Source organism: Piliocolobus tephrosceles, chromosome 8 (assembly GCF_002776525.5).
Source record: "Piliocolobus tephrosceles isolate RC106 chromosome 8, ASM277652v3, whole genome shotgun sequence".
In the NCBI taxonomy this organism is placed as follows: Eukaryota; Metazoa; Chordata; class Mammalia; order Primates; family Cercopithecidae; genus Piliocolobus; species Piliocolobus tephrosceles.
In genome coordinates, this window is record NC_045441.1 from 8,098,887 (window position 1) to 8,114,378 (window position 15,492).

General features: G+C 51.5%; 1 protein-coding gene and 1 long non-coding RNA gene across 2 annotated transcripts in view; one reads left to right on the top strand and one right to left on the bottom strand.

Moving 5' to 3' along the window:
• The window catches only part of LOC111526391 (myosin-16), a 70,556-nt gene that overhangs the window by 38,979 nt on the left and 16,085 nt on the right, over nucleotides 1-15,492 (top strand). The window contains exons 21-30 of the mRNA XM_023192089.2: nucleotides 439-612; nucleotides 2,371-2,598; nucleotides 3,768-3,872; nucleotides 7,920-8,006; nucleotides 8,228-8,373; nucleotides 9,507-9,597; nucleotides 10,049-10,105; nucleotides 11,110-11,196; nucleotides 12,559-12,804; nucleotides 13,964-14,081. Of these exons, the coding sequence (XP_023047857.1) occupies nucleotides 439-612; nucleotides 2,371-2,598; nucleotides 3,768-3,872; nucleotides 7,920-8,006; nucleotides 8,228-8,373; nucleotides 9,507-9,597; nucleotides 10,049-10,105; nucleotides 11,110-11,196; nucleotides 12,559-12,804; nucleotides 13,964-14,081 (1,339 nt within the window). The remainder of the gene's footprint in view (nucleotides 1-438; nucleotides 613-2,370; nucleotides 2,599-3,767; nucleotides 3,873-7,919; nucleotides 8,007-8,227; nucleotides 8,374-9,506; nucleotides 9,598-10,048; nucleotides 10,106-11,109; nucleotides 11,197-12,558; nucleotides 12,805-13,963; nucleotides 14,082-15,492) is intronic.
• The window catches only part of LOC111526392, a 32,692-nt gene continuing 28,917 nt past the window's right edge, over nucleotides 11,718-15,492 (bottom strand). Inside the window, exon 3 of the long non-coding RNA XR_002726350.1 lies at nucleotides 11,718-11,881. This is a non-coding gene — a long non-coding RNA (uncharacterized LOC111526392). The remainder of the gene's footprint in view (nucleotides 11,882-15,492) is intronic.

The window sequence follows — 15,492 nt, forward strand, 5'->3', positions numbered from 1 at the left end:
AGAGAGAGAGCAAAATGAGACAGACAGAGACAGAAACTGAGAGCGCCAGAGAGTGGGAGGATCCAGGAGGGAAGGAAGGAGGGAGGGGACCCCAAGGCTGTGATTTCACCGGGGCTCCTGGTGTCTACACAACATGCAGAACAGATGTAAGCCTTGAGGCACCCAGATGCTGAAGACACCTGACTCCATGTCACTCAGGATTAAAGAGCATCCTAAGAATTGTCCTAGGTGAGGATGGGCCTTCTCTTGAGATGCTTTACACAAGTTCAGCCTGGTGGCATCTGTGGAGAGGGACCCCACCCCAGAGTTACAGCAAGAGCTGCTTCCCACCACAGTGGTGCCGTGAGGTCACGCCTGAGGCAGAGACTCCACAGCCCTCCGTCTACCCCCCGGCAAAGCCCATTCTCCTAACACTCTTTGGCGTTGCTCATTGCCCAGGTCAAGCCGCTCCTGAATGTGGCTCGGCAAGAGGAGGAGATGAAGGCCAAGGAGGAGGAGCTCAGGAAAGCCATGGCCGAGACCCAGGAGCTGGTAAACAAGGTCAAGGAACTGGAGGAGAAGACAGCCACGCTCAGCCAGGAGAAGAATGACCTCACCATTCAGCTGCAGGCTGTACGTGGGGTCGTCGGGGAGAAGGGTGGGGAACCCAGTACAGCCTGGACCCTGGAAGGGAGGAAGGGCAAGCTCTTTTGAAAATCCATGTCCCTCCAGACCACAGGAAATTCTCCAGCATCGACCCAACTACCAAAAGGTCTCCATCCAATTCGTGTGTGTGTGTGTGTGTGTGTGTGTGTCAGGGACAGAGAGAGAGAGAGAGAGAGACAGGGACAGGGTCTTGCTCTGTTGCCCAGGTTGGAGTGAGATGGCTTGATCACAGCTCACAGCAGCCTCCATCTCCTGGACACAAGTGATCCTCCCACCTCAGCCTCCCAAGTAGCTGGGACTATACCACCACGCCCAGCTAATTTTTTGTATTTTTTGTAGAGACAGGGTCTCACTGTTGCCCAGGCTGGTCTCAAACTCCCAGCTTCAAGTGATACTCCCATTTCGGCCTCCCAAAGTGCTGGGATTACAGGTGTGAGCCCTTGTGCCTGGTCTCCATCAAACTCTTATTTGTACACAGCAGCAGGCTGGGCATACACAGCTACAGGACCTGCCTGCAGGGAAAGTTCAGGGATGGTGGCCACGAGATGGGGTGAGAACAGCGTCCCCTGGAGTCAGGGCTGGGCTCTGCCCTACGAACTTGGCAATTTACCCTCTCCAAGCCTCCTTTTCCTCACCTGTCCAGGGAAACACAGCAGAGAAGAATAAATGATGTCATTTCTGAAGGATGCCTGACTAAATGTCCCATGGTGAATTCACTGCTGGGGTCCTTCTGGTTTGCAAAGCTTTTCCTATTCCTTCCCTGATTTGACTCTCACCGCCACCCTATTAAGACACCCGATTTTCACGTGCGTCATACAGGGTAGAAAAACTCAGTTCAGCAGACATTTAGAGATTTGATCAAAGTCCCAGGCCCCTTAGTAGAAAACCCAGGCCTGGAGGGTGCCCAGTTCCATCTTCAGTCCTCCCTGCTCTGCCATGGCTGTCTCTGCAGCCGTGAGTATGTGTGGCACTTGCATTTTTCTTCCACCGTCCCCAAAGGCCTCCAACATCATTTCTCAGTATCCTCTTCAGACCCCTGAGAAGTTGCTTGAACTGATATCCCTGTTTTGTTTGTGGAGGCTGAGACTGGGCAAGACCTAAGTGATGGAAGAATCCTCCTGGGCCAGGTGCAATGGTTCATGCCCGTAAACCCAACACTCTGGGAGGCCAAGGCAGGAGGAATGCTTGAGCCCAGGAGTTCTAGACCAGCCTGGGCAACATAGTGAAACCCCACCTCTACAAAAAAGTTTAAAAATTAGCCGGGTGTGGTGGCACATCCGTAGTCCCAGTTACTCAGGAGGCTGAAGTGGGAGGATTGCTTAAGCCTAGAAGGTCGAGACTGCAGTGAGCCATGATTGTGCCACTGCACCCCAGCCTGGGTGACAGAGCGAGACCTTGTTTCAAAAATAAAAATAAAAAACTTAGCTGGGCATTGCAGTGTGTGCCTGTAGCCTCAGCTACTTGGAAGGATGAGGTGGGAGGATCGCTTGAGCCCAGGAGGTCAAGACTGCAGTGAGCTGTGATCACACCACTGCACTCCAGCCTGAACAACAAAGCAAAACCCTGACTCAAAAAAAAACACACACACACACAAAAGGAGCTCAGAGATAGCCCGGCCCCTTGTCCAACCCCCAGGACACATTTGTTCAGCTCAAGGCTTGTCCAGCGTCTTGGTGTGGTCTTTGCCTGGACCCTGCCTGCCACCGGGGCTCTTTCTCCCAACAGGAGCAAGAGAACCTGGTGGATGCAGAGGAGCGCCTGACACAGATGATGAAGACCAAGATGGATCTGGAGAGCCAGATCTCAGACATGCAGGAGCGGCTGGAGGAGGAAGAGGGCACAGCGGCCTCGCTGAGCGCTGCCAAGCGCAAGCTGGAGGGGGAGCTGAGTGACCTGAAGCGGGACCTGGAGGGCCTGGAAACCACACTGGCCAAGACAGAGAAGGAGAAGCAGGTGAGGAGAGGCCAGGGCCCTGCCACGCTTTTCTCAGGCCACCGTCAGGGGCCATACCTGAAGCCCCTATGGTGGCTACGCCCAGTGCCCTGACCACTGACCACATGTGGCGTTTTCTTTTTCTTTTCTTTTCTTTTCTTTTCTTTTTTTTTTTTTTTTGAGCTTGTTTGTTTGTTTTGAGTCTCACTCTCACTCTGTCACCCAGGCTGGAGTGCAGTGGTGCGATCTCGGCTCACTGCAACCTCCCCCTCCCGGGTTCCAGTGATTCTCATACCTCCGCCTCCTGAGTAGCTGCAACTACAGGTGTGGCGCCACCATGCCCAGCTAATTTTTGTATTTTTAGTGGAGACAGGGCTTCGCCATGTTGGCCAGACTCATCTTGAACACCTGACCTCAGGTGATCTGCCCGCCTTGGCCTCCCAAAGTGCTGGGATTACAGGCGTGAGCCACCGTACCCAGCCCACACGGGGCTATTGTCACATCCATTAATTTACAACTTAAAATGCAATTCCTCGGTTGCACAAGCCACATTACAGGTGCTCAGCAGCCACGTGCGGTAAGTGTCACTGCATGGGACAGCAAAGGCAGAGAACATGTCCGTTACTACCGACAGGTCTGCTGGGCAGGGCAGCTGACTAAGGGGACTGAGAGCTGTTCCCATCACGGTGAAGTGTCCACCTTCAGCTGTTGAATTTCTGCCCAAACAAGCAGTTGCTACCCCTCTGAGCAGCTCCCTGGGGGAAGCCCTGATTCCTGATGCCATCTGGCCAGCCCCTGGTCCCAAGGGTGCTACCTGCTATTGCAGGTAGGTGGGGTTCTCCAGCAGGGTAAGCGGGGGTTCTGCCTAAACTTGAGCTTCTCCTGCTCTGCTGCACACACAAACCACTGGGGATACTGTCAGGTGCAGACTCTGGCGGGCCCAGGGGAGTCCGAGAGTCTGTATTTCTAGCATGCTCCTAGGGGACGCCACTGCTGACGTCCGGGGACCACGCTTTGAGAAGCCAAGGTTCTTGCTGCTCCCCTTCACCCCCATGGTTCTGACTTGGTTGGTCTGGGACATGCCCTGGGCACTGGCATTTCTCAAGCTCCCAGGAGACTCAAGGATACACCCAAGCTGAAGATTCCCTCCAGCTTTAAGGCTGTACCTCTCTCTCTGCCCTGGTTTCTAGGCCCTGGATCACAAGGTCCGTACCCTGACTGGGGACCTCTCGCTCCGTGAAGACTCCATCGCCAAGCTCCAGAAGGAGAAGAGGGCCCTGGAGGAGCTGTACCAGGTAGGTTTCCCTTGCGTCTTCCCTCGGCCCAGCAGCTGGAGCTTGGCACAGTGTGCTTTCCATCGGAGATTGGAGCCCCGAGTTCAAATCCTGGCCCTGCTGCCCCCTCAGCTTGGAGCCTTAGGAAAGTTAACGAATTCTTCGTATATCTCGGTTTCCTCAAGAGTGACATGAGTGTGGCCCCCTCTTACTGCCTTCCTTCCAAGTTTGTTATAAGTGGGGTGACAATATAATTTGTCTTCTAAACTAGGACAGTTTTGAGAGCAAGAGGGGGAGCTATGAACAATTATGAATCAACTAGGCATGGCAGCTTAAATCTTTAATCCCAGCACTTTGGGAGGCTGAGGCAGGAGGATCCCCTCAGTTTAGGAGTTTCAGACCAGCCCGGGCAACATGGCAAAACTCCCATCTCTACAAAAAATTACAAAAATTAGTCAGGTCTGGTGGCACGCACCTGTAGTCCCAGCTATTCAGGAGGCTGAGGCAGGAGGATAACTTGAGCCCAGGAGTTGCAGGCTGCAGTGAGCCAAGATTGCGCCATTGCACTCCAGCCTGGGTGACAGCGAGACTCTGTCTCAAAACAAACAACAAAACGATTAAGAGTTAGGCTGGACCCATGCACACTGGAGAAAGTATGCTCACCAGAGTGGTAGGGATGGACTGGGGTGTATGGAAGTGCCCCGTGAGCTCAAAAGCCCCAGCAAAGCCTAAGACACTGTGGCAACAACAGGTCATGAGCTTTTGAGGCCATGGGGAGACCCACCGACTTTCCCAGGGCCACTGTCACAGGCTCAGGCTCCTGAATGCAGAGCCGGCTCTGACCGGCCACCAGTGCTGACCTCCAGAGAAACAGGGGCAAAGAGCCGGACAGTGGACCCCTCGTCCCTGTGTTTGCTGACACTGTGAATCCACATGTCCCCTGAGTGCCTCTCCCTGCTGCCTCAGGAACTGCCGCCCTTGCCCTGTGATTTTCAAGCATATCGGACCCAGAGCCTCCTTTCATGACAAACACAGTCGATGAGTGTTATTCACACTGGTTATGTTTTTGTTGTTCTGAGACTGAGGCTCGCTCTGCCACCCAGGCTGGAGTTCAGTGGTGTGGTCTCGGCTCACTGCAACCTCCGCCTCCCAGGTTCAAGTGATTCTCCTGCCTCAGACTCCCTAGTAGCTGGGATTACAGGCACGTGCCACCATGCCCAGCTAATTTTTTGTATTTTTAGTAGAGACGGGGTTTCACCATATTGGCCAGGCTGGTCTCGAACTCCTGACCTCAAGTGATCCTCCCACCTGAGCCTCCCAAAGTGCTGGGATTACAGGCGTGAGCCACCATGCCTGGCCTCACAGCGGTTATGTTCTGTAAAGTTGCCATAAACACTGAATTAACCAATAATAATTCAATACTGAATTAGCAAATATGAACCACTGCTCCTGGGGAAAATACAGGGTTAGACTTACAAGCCTCTGGTCATAACTTTTTTTTCTTTTCTTTTCTTTTTTTTTGAGACAGGGTCTCACTCTGTCATCAAGGCTGGAGTACAGTGGTACGATTAAGGCTCACTGTAGCCTTGACTTTCCAGGCTCAGGCGATCCTCCCACCTCAGCGTCCTGAGTAACTGGGATTATAGGCACGTACCACTGTACCCTGCAAATTTTTGTTTGCTCGTTTTTGAGACAGAGCCTCGCACTGTCACCCGAGCTGGAGTGCAGTGGTGCCATTTTGGCTCATTGCAACCTCGGCCTCCCAGGTTCAAGCGATTCTCCTGCCTCAGCCTCCCGAGTAGCTGGGATTACAGGTGCATGCCACAATGCCTGGCTAATTTTTTTGTATTTTTAGTAGAGACGGGCTTTCACTATGTTGGCCAAGCTGGTCTCAAACTCCTGACCTCGTGATCCACCTGCCTCAGTCTCCCAAAGTGCTGGGATTATAGGTGTGAGCCACCACGCCCAGCCAATTTTTGTATTTCGTGTAGGGTTTCATCATGTTGCCCAGGCTGGTCTTGAATTCCTGGGCTCAAGTGATCCTCCCGCCTCAGCCTCCCAAAGTGCTGGGATTGCAGGCATGAGCCACCGCCTGCCCCACCAACATTTTCATCAAACAATCAATACATAATTCATGCAACTATGGTCAATACATTACTTGATTATGTATGTCTTATTTAAATTGTTGATTCATTCACACTGAACTTAGGGCCAGCAGCACTATACCTTGTGTCTGAATGAAGCTTCTCTCACACACATCACAGCCCTCTTGCACTTAGGGATACTCAACCAAGCCGTTCAGCACTGTGCTTGGGGGTCATTTTAAGCAGCAAAACCCCCCATAAAAAACAAAAGTAAAAAAAGACATGGCATTAAATAGAGCATAAAAATGACATTTGTTTACAGTATGAGGCTGAAACAAAAAGGCAGAGTGTCACTTTGTTCAACCTCAGCAGAGACTGTACGCATCAAAGTTTCTCCCCACCCCACATGCGTGTTTGCAAATAACCATGAGAAAGTGTTGCGAGTATTGATTTTGGATTACAAATATGTTTTGGGGAGTAGGTAAATGGACAAATAGAGAATCTACAAATAGGCCGGGCACCGTGGCCCATGCCTGTAATCTTGGCACTTTGGGAAACTGAGGCGGGCAGATCACCTGAGGTCAGGAGTTTGAGACCAGCCTGGCCAACATGGTGAAACCCTGTCTCTACTAAAAATACAAAAATTAGCCAGGTGTGGTGCCACGCACCTGTAGTCCCAGCTACTCAGGAGGCTGAGGTATGAGAATTGCTTGAACCCAGGAGGTAGAGGTTGCAGTGGGCCACGCCACTGCACTCCAGCCTGGGCAACAGAGCGAGACCCTGTCTCAAAATAAATAAATAAATAAATAAATAAAAATAAAATAAAATGTAGTGCAGGCCAGTGCAGGCCGTGGATCATCCCTGTAATCTTAGCATGAGGATTACAGGAGGATCACTGAGCCAGGAGGATCACTTGAGCCTAGGAGTTTGAGACCAACCTGGGAAACATAGCAAGACCTTGTCTCTACAAAAAATTTAAAAATTAGCCAGGTGTGCTGGCATGCGCCTCTAGTCCCAGCTACTTGGGAGGCTGAGGCAGAAGGATTGCTTGAGCCCAGAAGATCAAGACCAGCCTGGGCAACACAGCAAGACCCTGTTTCTACAAAAACTAGAAAAAAAAAATTAGCCGGGAGGCTGAGGCAAGAGGGTTGCTTGAGCCCAAGAGGTAGAGGCTGCAGTTAGCTATGATCGTATCACTGTACTCCAGTCTGAGTGATGGAGCGAGATCCTATCTCAAAAAAACAAAAATTGTAGTGCATATTAAATGAAAAAGAACACTGAGTCACATGTAAAAGGGTGCTAGGCTCTACTAGGTTTAGAAGAGTAGAAATGGTGGTTTTACTCACGTGAGTGCCTGGTGGGACATCAGGAATGTGTTCTACAGAACTCTTCTTCATGGTACCAGATGGTCCAGAGCAAAATGGGATGTCCAGCATCGCTGGAGTCATCCACTAAATGTCAGAGGGGCCTCCAATCACTGTGACAACCAGAAGCACCCCACCTATTTCCCATATGCCCCCTGGGGAACCAGAGATAGGGTCCCACTGTTGCTCAGGCTGAAATGCAGTGGTGCCATCATAGCTCACTGCAGCCCCAACCTGCTGGGCTCGAGATCATCCTGCCTCAGTCACCTGAGTAGCTGGCACTACAGATGTGTGCCACCACACCTGGCTAATTTTTGTATTTTTTGTAGAGACAGGGTCTGACTCTGTCACCCAGGCTGGAGTGCAGTAGTATGATCATAGCTCACTGCAGCCTCAACTTTCCTGGTTCAAGCAATTGACCTCCCTGATGGGTGACTCTGGTCCATCTGCTCGGGCCTCAGCCACACCCAGGAGCAGGTGCGCAGTACCTACTCGCCAAAGTCAACTGAACTCTCCAAAGCCTGGGAGCTGCACAGCTCAGAAGTGATGACTGAGGATCAGGACTGTTGAGCTGCTCCCACTGGGCCTCATGGCACTCACGTGTGTATCTGTCCTTCTAGAAAACCCTGGATGACCTACAGGCTGAGGAGGACAAGGTGAACCACCTGACTAAGAATAACAGCAAGCTGAGCACGCAGATCCACGAGGTAATACCCATTGCCATGGCCGCCTTTACAACTCCAAGGCCAGATCCCTCTGGGGCCACGGGGTCTGAAGATAAGTTTTGAGAACTGGACCAACACATCCCCCAGGACGTGAGGGCCCTTCTGATGCCATAGCTAAAGGATCGGACCCAGTCTGGTTCCTTCTTGCCTTCTGACCTCAGACTCTCCTCGTCTGCCTTCTCTTGCTGTTCTTGTCACCGTAGCTGGAGGATAACTGGGAGCAGGAAAAGAAAATCCGGGCGGAGGTGGAAAAGGCTCGTCGGAAAGCTGAGGGTGACCTGAAGATGACCATTGACAACCTCAATGAGATGGAGCGTTCCAAGCTGGATCTCGAGGAGGTGGTGAAAAAGTATGTCTTGTCGCCGTTCGTTCTGTCCGTCACAATTGTAGCAATAGCTGGAGTTGCCTGGACGGTACCAGGAGCCAGTCACTGTATGGAGGGCCTCACATACATTCATGCATGTCCCAAGCACCTGCCAGGCATGGAAGATAAGCAGAGAGGTAGGGGCTGCCCTGCCCACAGGGAACGCCTAACGTCACACAATACCTGTTGGGCACTGGGGAGGAGGCGAGCACTACCATCCCAGGGAACACTGAGGACTCAGCAAGGCAGGGAGGCATCATAAAAGCCTGTGACCAGGTCAGGTACAGTGGCTCATGCCTGTAATCCCAGCACTTTGGGAGGCCAAGGCGGGAGGATGGCTTTGAGGCCAGGAGCTCAAGACCAGCCTGGGCAATGTAGCAAGACCCTGTCTCTACAAAAAGTACAAAAATTAACTGGGCATGATTGAGCTAGCCTGTGGCCCCAGCTACTAGAGAGGCTGAGGTGGGAGGATCACATAAGCCCAGGAGGTTAAGACTGCAGTGAGCCATGATCATACCACTGCACTGCATTCTGGGTGACAGAACAACACCTTGTCTCAAAAAAAAAGTGTCGGCCGGGCGCGGTGGCTCAAGCCTGTAATCCCAGCACTTTGGGAGGCCGAGATGGGTGGATCACGAGGTCAGAGGTCAGGAGATCGAGACCATCCTGGCTAACACGGTGAAACCCCGTCTCTACTAAAAAAATACAAAAAACTAGCCAGGCGAGGTGGCGGGCACCTGTAGTCCCAGCTACTCGGGAGGCTGAGGTGGGAGAATGGCGTAAACCTGGGAGGCGGAGCTTGCAGTGAGCTGAGATCCAGCCACTGCACTCCAGCCTGGGCGACAGAGCAAAAAAAAAAAAAAAAAGTGTCACATTAGTAAATATGTGAATGAATGAATGAATGAATGATGAAATGCTTGAGGAGCTCATTCAGGGGTCTAACTGCTCTGTAGCGTGAGACCTTCTGGGCTGTCACCACAGAAGGCCAGAAGAGGCTGGGAAGTGCGTGCGTTTCGGCAGGTTCAAGGCCTCCTCTGGCAGCCCAGGCGCCATTCCCTCACCAGCTTGCTGGTCTGCCCTCAGAGCCTTTCCTCAGGAGACCAACCCTTCCCTTGCAGGAGGGATTTGGAAATAAACTCTGTCAACTCGAAATACGAGGATGAGCAGTCTCTCAATTCCACGCTGCAGAGGAAACTGAAGGAGCACCAGGTATGTCCAGGACCAAGAAGCATGAGCTCTCTGTCAGAAATGCACTTCTCTGAACCCTTTGTTCGCATCAGCTACTTGGTGGCTGAGGTTTCCTGAGGAGCAAGAGTGCCATAGAGTCCTTGGAGATCGACCCATGTTCCCCTCACTAGGGGTGAAATCCAAAGTCCCTACCACGGTTATGAGGCCCTCCAACTGCTCCCTGCCTGACCTCATTACCGAGTGTTTCCCTCCACTCTATTCAGCCATGCTGGCTCCTGGCTGGGTGTCACGCATGCCAGGTCCCCTCCTGCCTGCCCCAGGGCCTTTGCGCGTGCTCTCTGGGATCTGCCTCTCTGCTTTTGACAGTGGCTATCATATTCTCACATCCCTATTTTCCGTCCTAAAAGGCTAAGGGGCTAACTTACTAACTTTGACTGGGAGAGATGGATCCCCTCCCTTCTCTGTCTGCTAGGCCCGAATTGAAGAGCTGGAGGAAGAATTAGAAGCTGAGAGGGCCATGAGAGCCAAGGTAAATGAAATATGTTTCCCCTTCTTGAGTCAAAAGACGTAACGGCAGCCATACATCCAACCATGGATAGAAACCTCCGCTAAGGAAACCAGTAGAGAAGGCAGGTGTCCAGCTAAAAAGTCTAGTTGCTGCTTGAGCACCTGCTGTGTGCCAGGGACTGAACCGCACATTCACATTAATCATTACGTGAAAGGCAGATGCTTTGTGTGGCTTGAGTCCAGAGGAGAAGAGACGGGTTCTACCTGGGAGAGATGGGGGAGGGAACACGACCTCGAAGATGGAATTCAACAGGTAGACGCAGGGAGGAAGGGCTGGGCAAAGGGAATAAAATGGCACCTACCTTCATTGGGATGAAGGTGTAAACAGAGAAAGCACATGTTCGTAAGAGCAGAGCATGGAGGGAGGCTTGAGGGTGGGGATCCTACACCCTCAAGACACCACCTGGACATGAGCCCAGAAAGCTGGTGGGAGACAAATCACAGTGTACCTAACCCCAAATTCAGCCAAATTGGACAGGTGGCAGGTAGGATGGGCACTAATGCCCACCCAGTGTGGGGAAGACGGTGTCCTTCACTGATGACAGGCAGGGCACAAGACCCCCAGGCACAGAATCCTGGCTTCTCAAAGGTGAAGCAGTCATCATGCTCTTTACTGGAGAAAAAGGAGCTCTGGGTGATTATCATCGGTATCATTAAATCTCATCCCATGGCCAGGCACAGTGGCTCATGCCTGTAATCCAGATACCTTGGGAGATCAAGGCAGGAGGATCAGTTGAGACCAGGAGACCAGCCTGGGCAACACGGTGAAAACCCATCTCAACAAAAACTTTAAAAATTACCTGGTTGTGATGACATGTGCCTGCAGTCGCAGATACTCAGGAGGCGAGGTTAGAGGATTGTTTGAGCCAGGCAGGTGAAGGTTGCAGTGAGTCAGGATGGTACTGCTGCACTCCAGCCTGGGCCACAGAGGAAGGCTCTGTCTCAAAACAAAAATTTCCATCCCAGGTGGAGAAACAACGCAGTGACCTGTCCCGGGATCTCGAAGACCTCAGTGACAGGCTGGAGGAAGCAGGTGGAGCCACATCGGCTCAGGTACCCATCCCAGGGGGCCCAGAAACCCCCAGCCCTGCCCGCATGTAGGGAGAAAAAATGCCAGACTGTAAGCAGTGGGATCAAGACCAGTTCATTCTTGCTAGGTTCCTGAGACAGAATTGAGGAGAAACTAATTAATAATTTAAAAATGAGGCCTGGAGCAGTGGCTCACAGCTGTAATCCCAACACCTGGGGAGGCAAAGGCAGAAGGCTCACTTGAGCCCAGGGGTTTCTGACCAGCCTGGGCAACACAGCAAAAGCCCATCTCTCAAAAAGAAAAAAAAAAGGTAGCCGGGCATGGTGGCACATTCCGGTAGTTCCAGATACTCAAGAGGCTAAAGGAGGAGGATCACTTGAGCCCAGGGAGGTTGAGGCTGTGGTGAGCCATGATGGCACCACTGCATTCCAGCCTGGGTGACAGAGCAAGACCCTGTCTCTTGAAAACAAACAGAAAGAGTTTGCTACTCACAGTTCCCAAGAAGACAGGGCACAGCAGGCCACGCAGGGCCAGAGAGGCACTGAGGCTGGTTAGGAGGCAGATGGCCAGGGGAGAAATGTAGGCAAAGGCCTTTACTCTGGCTCCCATGGGAAGGAACAGGTGAGGCAGGGTGAACAGGCTCCTGACTGGCCAGTCTGGACAATCTCAGTGGACTGTGGAGCTGATCCTAGTTGTCGGTACCTGGACCTGGAATGATTAGGGCAGGAATATAGTGAGTAGAAATCTGAGAGCCCGGCCAGGTGCGGTGGCTCACGCCTGTACTCCCAGCACTTTGGGAGGCTGAGGTGGGTGGATCACCTGAGGTCAGGAGTTCGAGACCAGCCTGGTCAACATGGTAAAACCCCATCTCTACTAAAAACACAAAAAAATTAGCTGGGCATGGTGACAGGCACCTGTAATCCCAGCTACTTGGGAGGCTGAGGCAGGAGAATCACTTGAACCCAGGAGGCAGAGGTTGCAGCATGCTGAGATCGTGCCACTGCACTGCAGCCTGGGCAACAAGTATGAAACTGCTTCTCAAAAAAAGGACATTAGTCATTAGATTAGGGCCCACCCTAATCCAGTATGACATCTTAACTAGCTCCCTCTGCAAAGACGCTATTTCCAAATCAGGTCCCATTCACAGGTACCCACGGTTAGGACTTGAGTATATCTTTTTGAAGGGTACAATTTAACACACAACACTCCCTAAACAATTCCTGTGGGCAACCCCTGCCCCACAAAGGCTAAGCATTGGCATTTCAAGCAGGACTTCTTTTAGCGAGGTGCAGGAAAACCAGGGAACCACCGAGCAGCTGGGCGGTGTCCACCCCAAAAAGGCTGGCACTGGCCATTTCTGCTAAGCCGCTCCTCTTTTACCCCAGATCGAGCAGAACCGCAAGCGGGAGGCTGAGCTGCTGAAGCTGCGGCGGGAGCTGGAAGAGGCCGCCCTGCAGAGTGAGGCGACGGCCTCCACGCTGCGCAAGAAGCACATGGACTCCATGGCCGAGCTGACAGAGCATGTGGAGAGCCTGCAGAGGGTCAAGTCCAAGCTGGAGAAGGATAAACAGGTCATGAAGGCCGAGATTGACGACCTCAGTGCCAGCGTGGAGACGATACAGAAGTCCAAGGTGAATAACCTAACTGTGGGCCGGGCACAGTGGCTCACTCCTGTAATCCCAGCACTTTGGGAGGCTGAGGCAGGAGCATCGCTTTTGAGAGGCCAGGAGTTGGGGACCAACCTGGACAACATAGCCAGACCTCATCTCTTCAAAAAATAAAATTACCCAGGAATGGTAGCATGTGCCTGTAGTCCTAGCTACTCAGGAGGCTGAGGCAGGAGGATTGCTTGAGCCCAGGAGGTTGAGACTGCAGTGAAGTGAATATCATTGCGCCACTGCACTCCAGACCGGGCAACAGAGTGAGACCCTGTCTCTAAAATAAAATAACCTGCTGGTCACAATGGCTTATGCCTGTAATCCCAGCATTTTGGGAGACTGAGGCAGGCGGATTTCCTGAGGTCAGGAGTTCCAGACCAGCCTGGCCAACATGGCGAAACCCTGTCTCTACTAAAAATACAAAAATTGCTTGAACCTGGGAGGCAGAGGTTGCAGTGAGCCGAGATTGTGCCACTGCACTCCAGCCCGGGCGACAGTGCGAGACTCTGTCTCAGAAAATAAAAATAAAAAATAAAAATAACCTATGCTTCAATTTCTTCATCTATAACATGAAGACAATTGTCATAATCCCCACCTTAGAGTGCTATTGTGAGGGCTGCAATAGTTTCTGGCACATAAGAAATGCTCAATAGGCCAGGCACAGTGGCTAATGCCTGTAATCCCAGCACTTTGAGAGGCTAAGGCAGGCAGATCACTTGAGCCCAGTTCAAGATCAGCCTGGGCAACGCAGTGAAACCTTGTCTCTACAAAAAATAAAAATAATTAGCCAGGCATGGTGGCATGCACCTGTGGTCCCAGTTACTCAGGAGGCTGTGATGAGAGGATGGCTTGAGCCCAGGATGTCGAGGCTACAGTGAGCTATGATTGCACCTACGCACTCCAGCCTGGGTGATAGAGTGATACCCTGTCTCAAAAAAAAAAAGAAAAGAAAAGAAAAGAAAAGGCAATGGTGAGCCATTTGGGGTTTCTGAGACAGAGGCATTCTAGAAGGACTAGGCAGGTAGCCTGGGAGGCACACAGGAGGAACAGGGCAAAAATCAAGGGGGAAGTAGGGAGGGCTTGGCCTCCCCCACTCGCAACTTCCCCCACTGAGTTCATCCTTCCTGAGCAGATGAATGCCGAGGCCCACGTCAGAAAGCTGGAAGATAGCTTATCAGAAGCCAATGCGAAGGTGGCAGAGCTAGAGCGAAACCAGGCAGAAATCAATGCCATCAGGACCCGCCTCCAAGGTGAGCCCTCTCCGCCCTGAAGCTTGCTAAGGAGCAGTGCATGGAAAGGAACTGGGATGCTCAAGGAAACAGAGCTTCCTTGGCCTTGGAAGATTCCCATCCAAACCCCTCGTGATGAGACGAGGAGATTTTATTCCACCTGCTGAATATTCCAAGTGACATCTTTACAATACAAAACAGGGAACACAATTCAACGCGTTTTCGTATCCGTCCGCTCACTTTCCCGGTGAGATCAGCAGGAGAGGCACTCATGCTGACAAAATACAATTTTCAAACATTTTTAAACATGACCCACATACCAATAGAAAGCGAACATGTGTCAAGGATTTATTTAACTCCTTAATGAGGGAACCAGAAAAAATGGTAAAGCTGCCTTCAAAGAGCATTTGAAAGGCAGAGATTTCAGCTGGGAAAAGAAATGCTAAAATAACTTTGCTAAGTTAGATGCAGAATTAGTTAATATCCTGCAGGACAATAATACTGTTGTAACCTCGGGTTTAGTTTAGGGTTTTTTCCCCCCCCCTGCTGGAAGAAACACACCTTTGTCATAGAGATGCATCTTTGCATCTCTGTAACAAAAATAACTGGCAATTTATCAACGTATAAGTTAATTTCTAACTTTGCAGAAGCTGTGCTCTAATAACACAGGGGTAACCAGTAAGTCAAACAAAGGCACATTTCCTTAGACTACTAAATAGTCTGCAGGTGGGCCTGTTAATGCTCCAGTGTGACATCAAGAGAACTTGCAGGCATCCTTTCGCCTTATTTCTCACGTTTGGAATTCTTTGACAATATCCTGGCTGGGTGCAGTGGCTCACACTTGTAATTCCAGCACTTTGGGAGGCCAAAGCGGGAGGATTATTTGAGGCCAGGAGTTTGAGACCAGCCTGGGCAACATAGCAAGACCCTCATCTCTACAAAACAATTTTTTTAAATAGCTGGGTGTGGTGGCGCACACTGGTGGTCCCAGCTACTTGGGAGGCTGAGGCGGGAGGATCGCTTGAGCCCAGGAGTTCAAGGCTGCGATGAGCTATGATTGTGCCACTGCACTCCAGCCTGGGCAACAGAGCAGGACTCTACCTCAAAAAAAAAAAAAAAAAAATCAATATCAGGCCATGTGCAGTGGCTCATGCCTGTAATCCCAGTGCTTTCGGAGGCCGAGGTGGGCAGATCACTTGAGGTCAGGAGTTCGAGACCAGCCTGGCCAATGTGGTGAAACCAGGTCTCTACTAAAAATACAAAAAAAAATTAGCTGGGCGTGGTGGTACATGCTTCTAATCCCGGTTACTTGGGATGCTGAGGTAGGAGAATCACTTGAACCCGGAAGGCAGAGGTGGCAGTGAGCCGAGAGCACGCCACTGCACTCCAGCCTGGGTGACAAGAGTGAAACTGTCTCAAAAAAAAAAAAAAA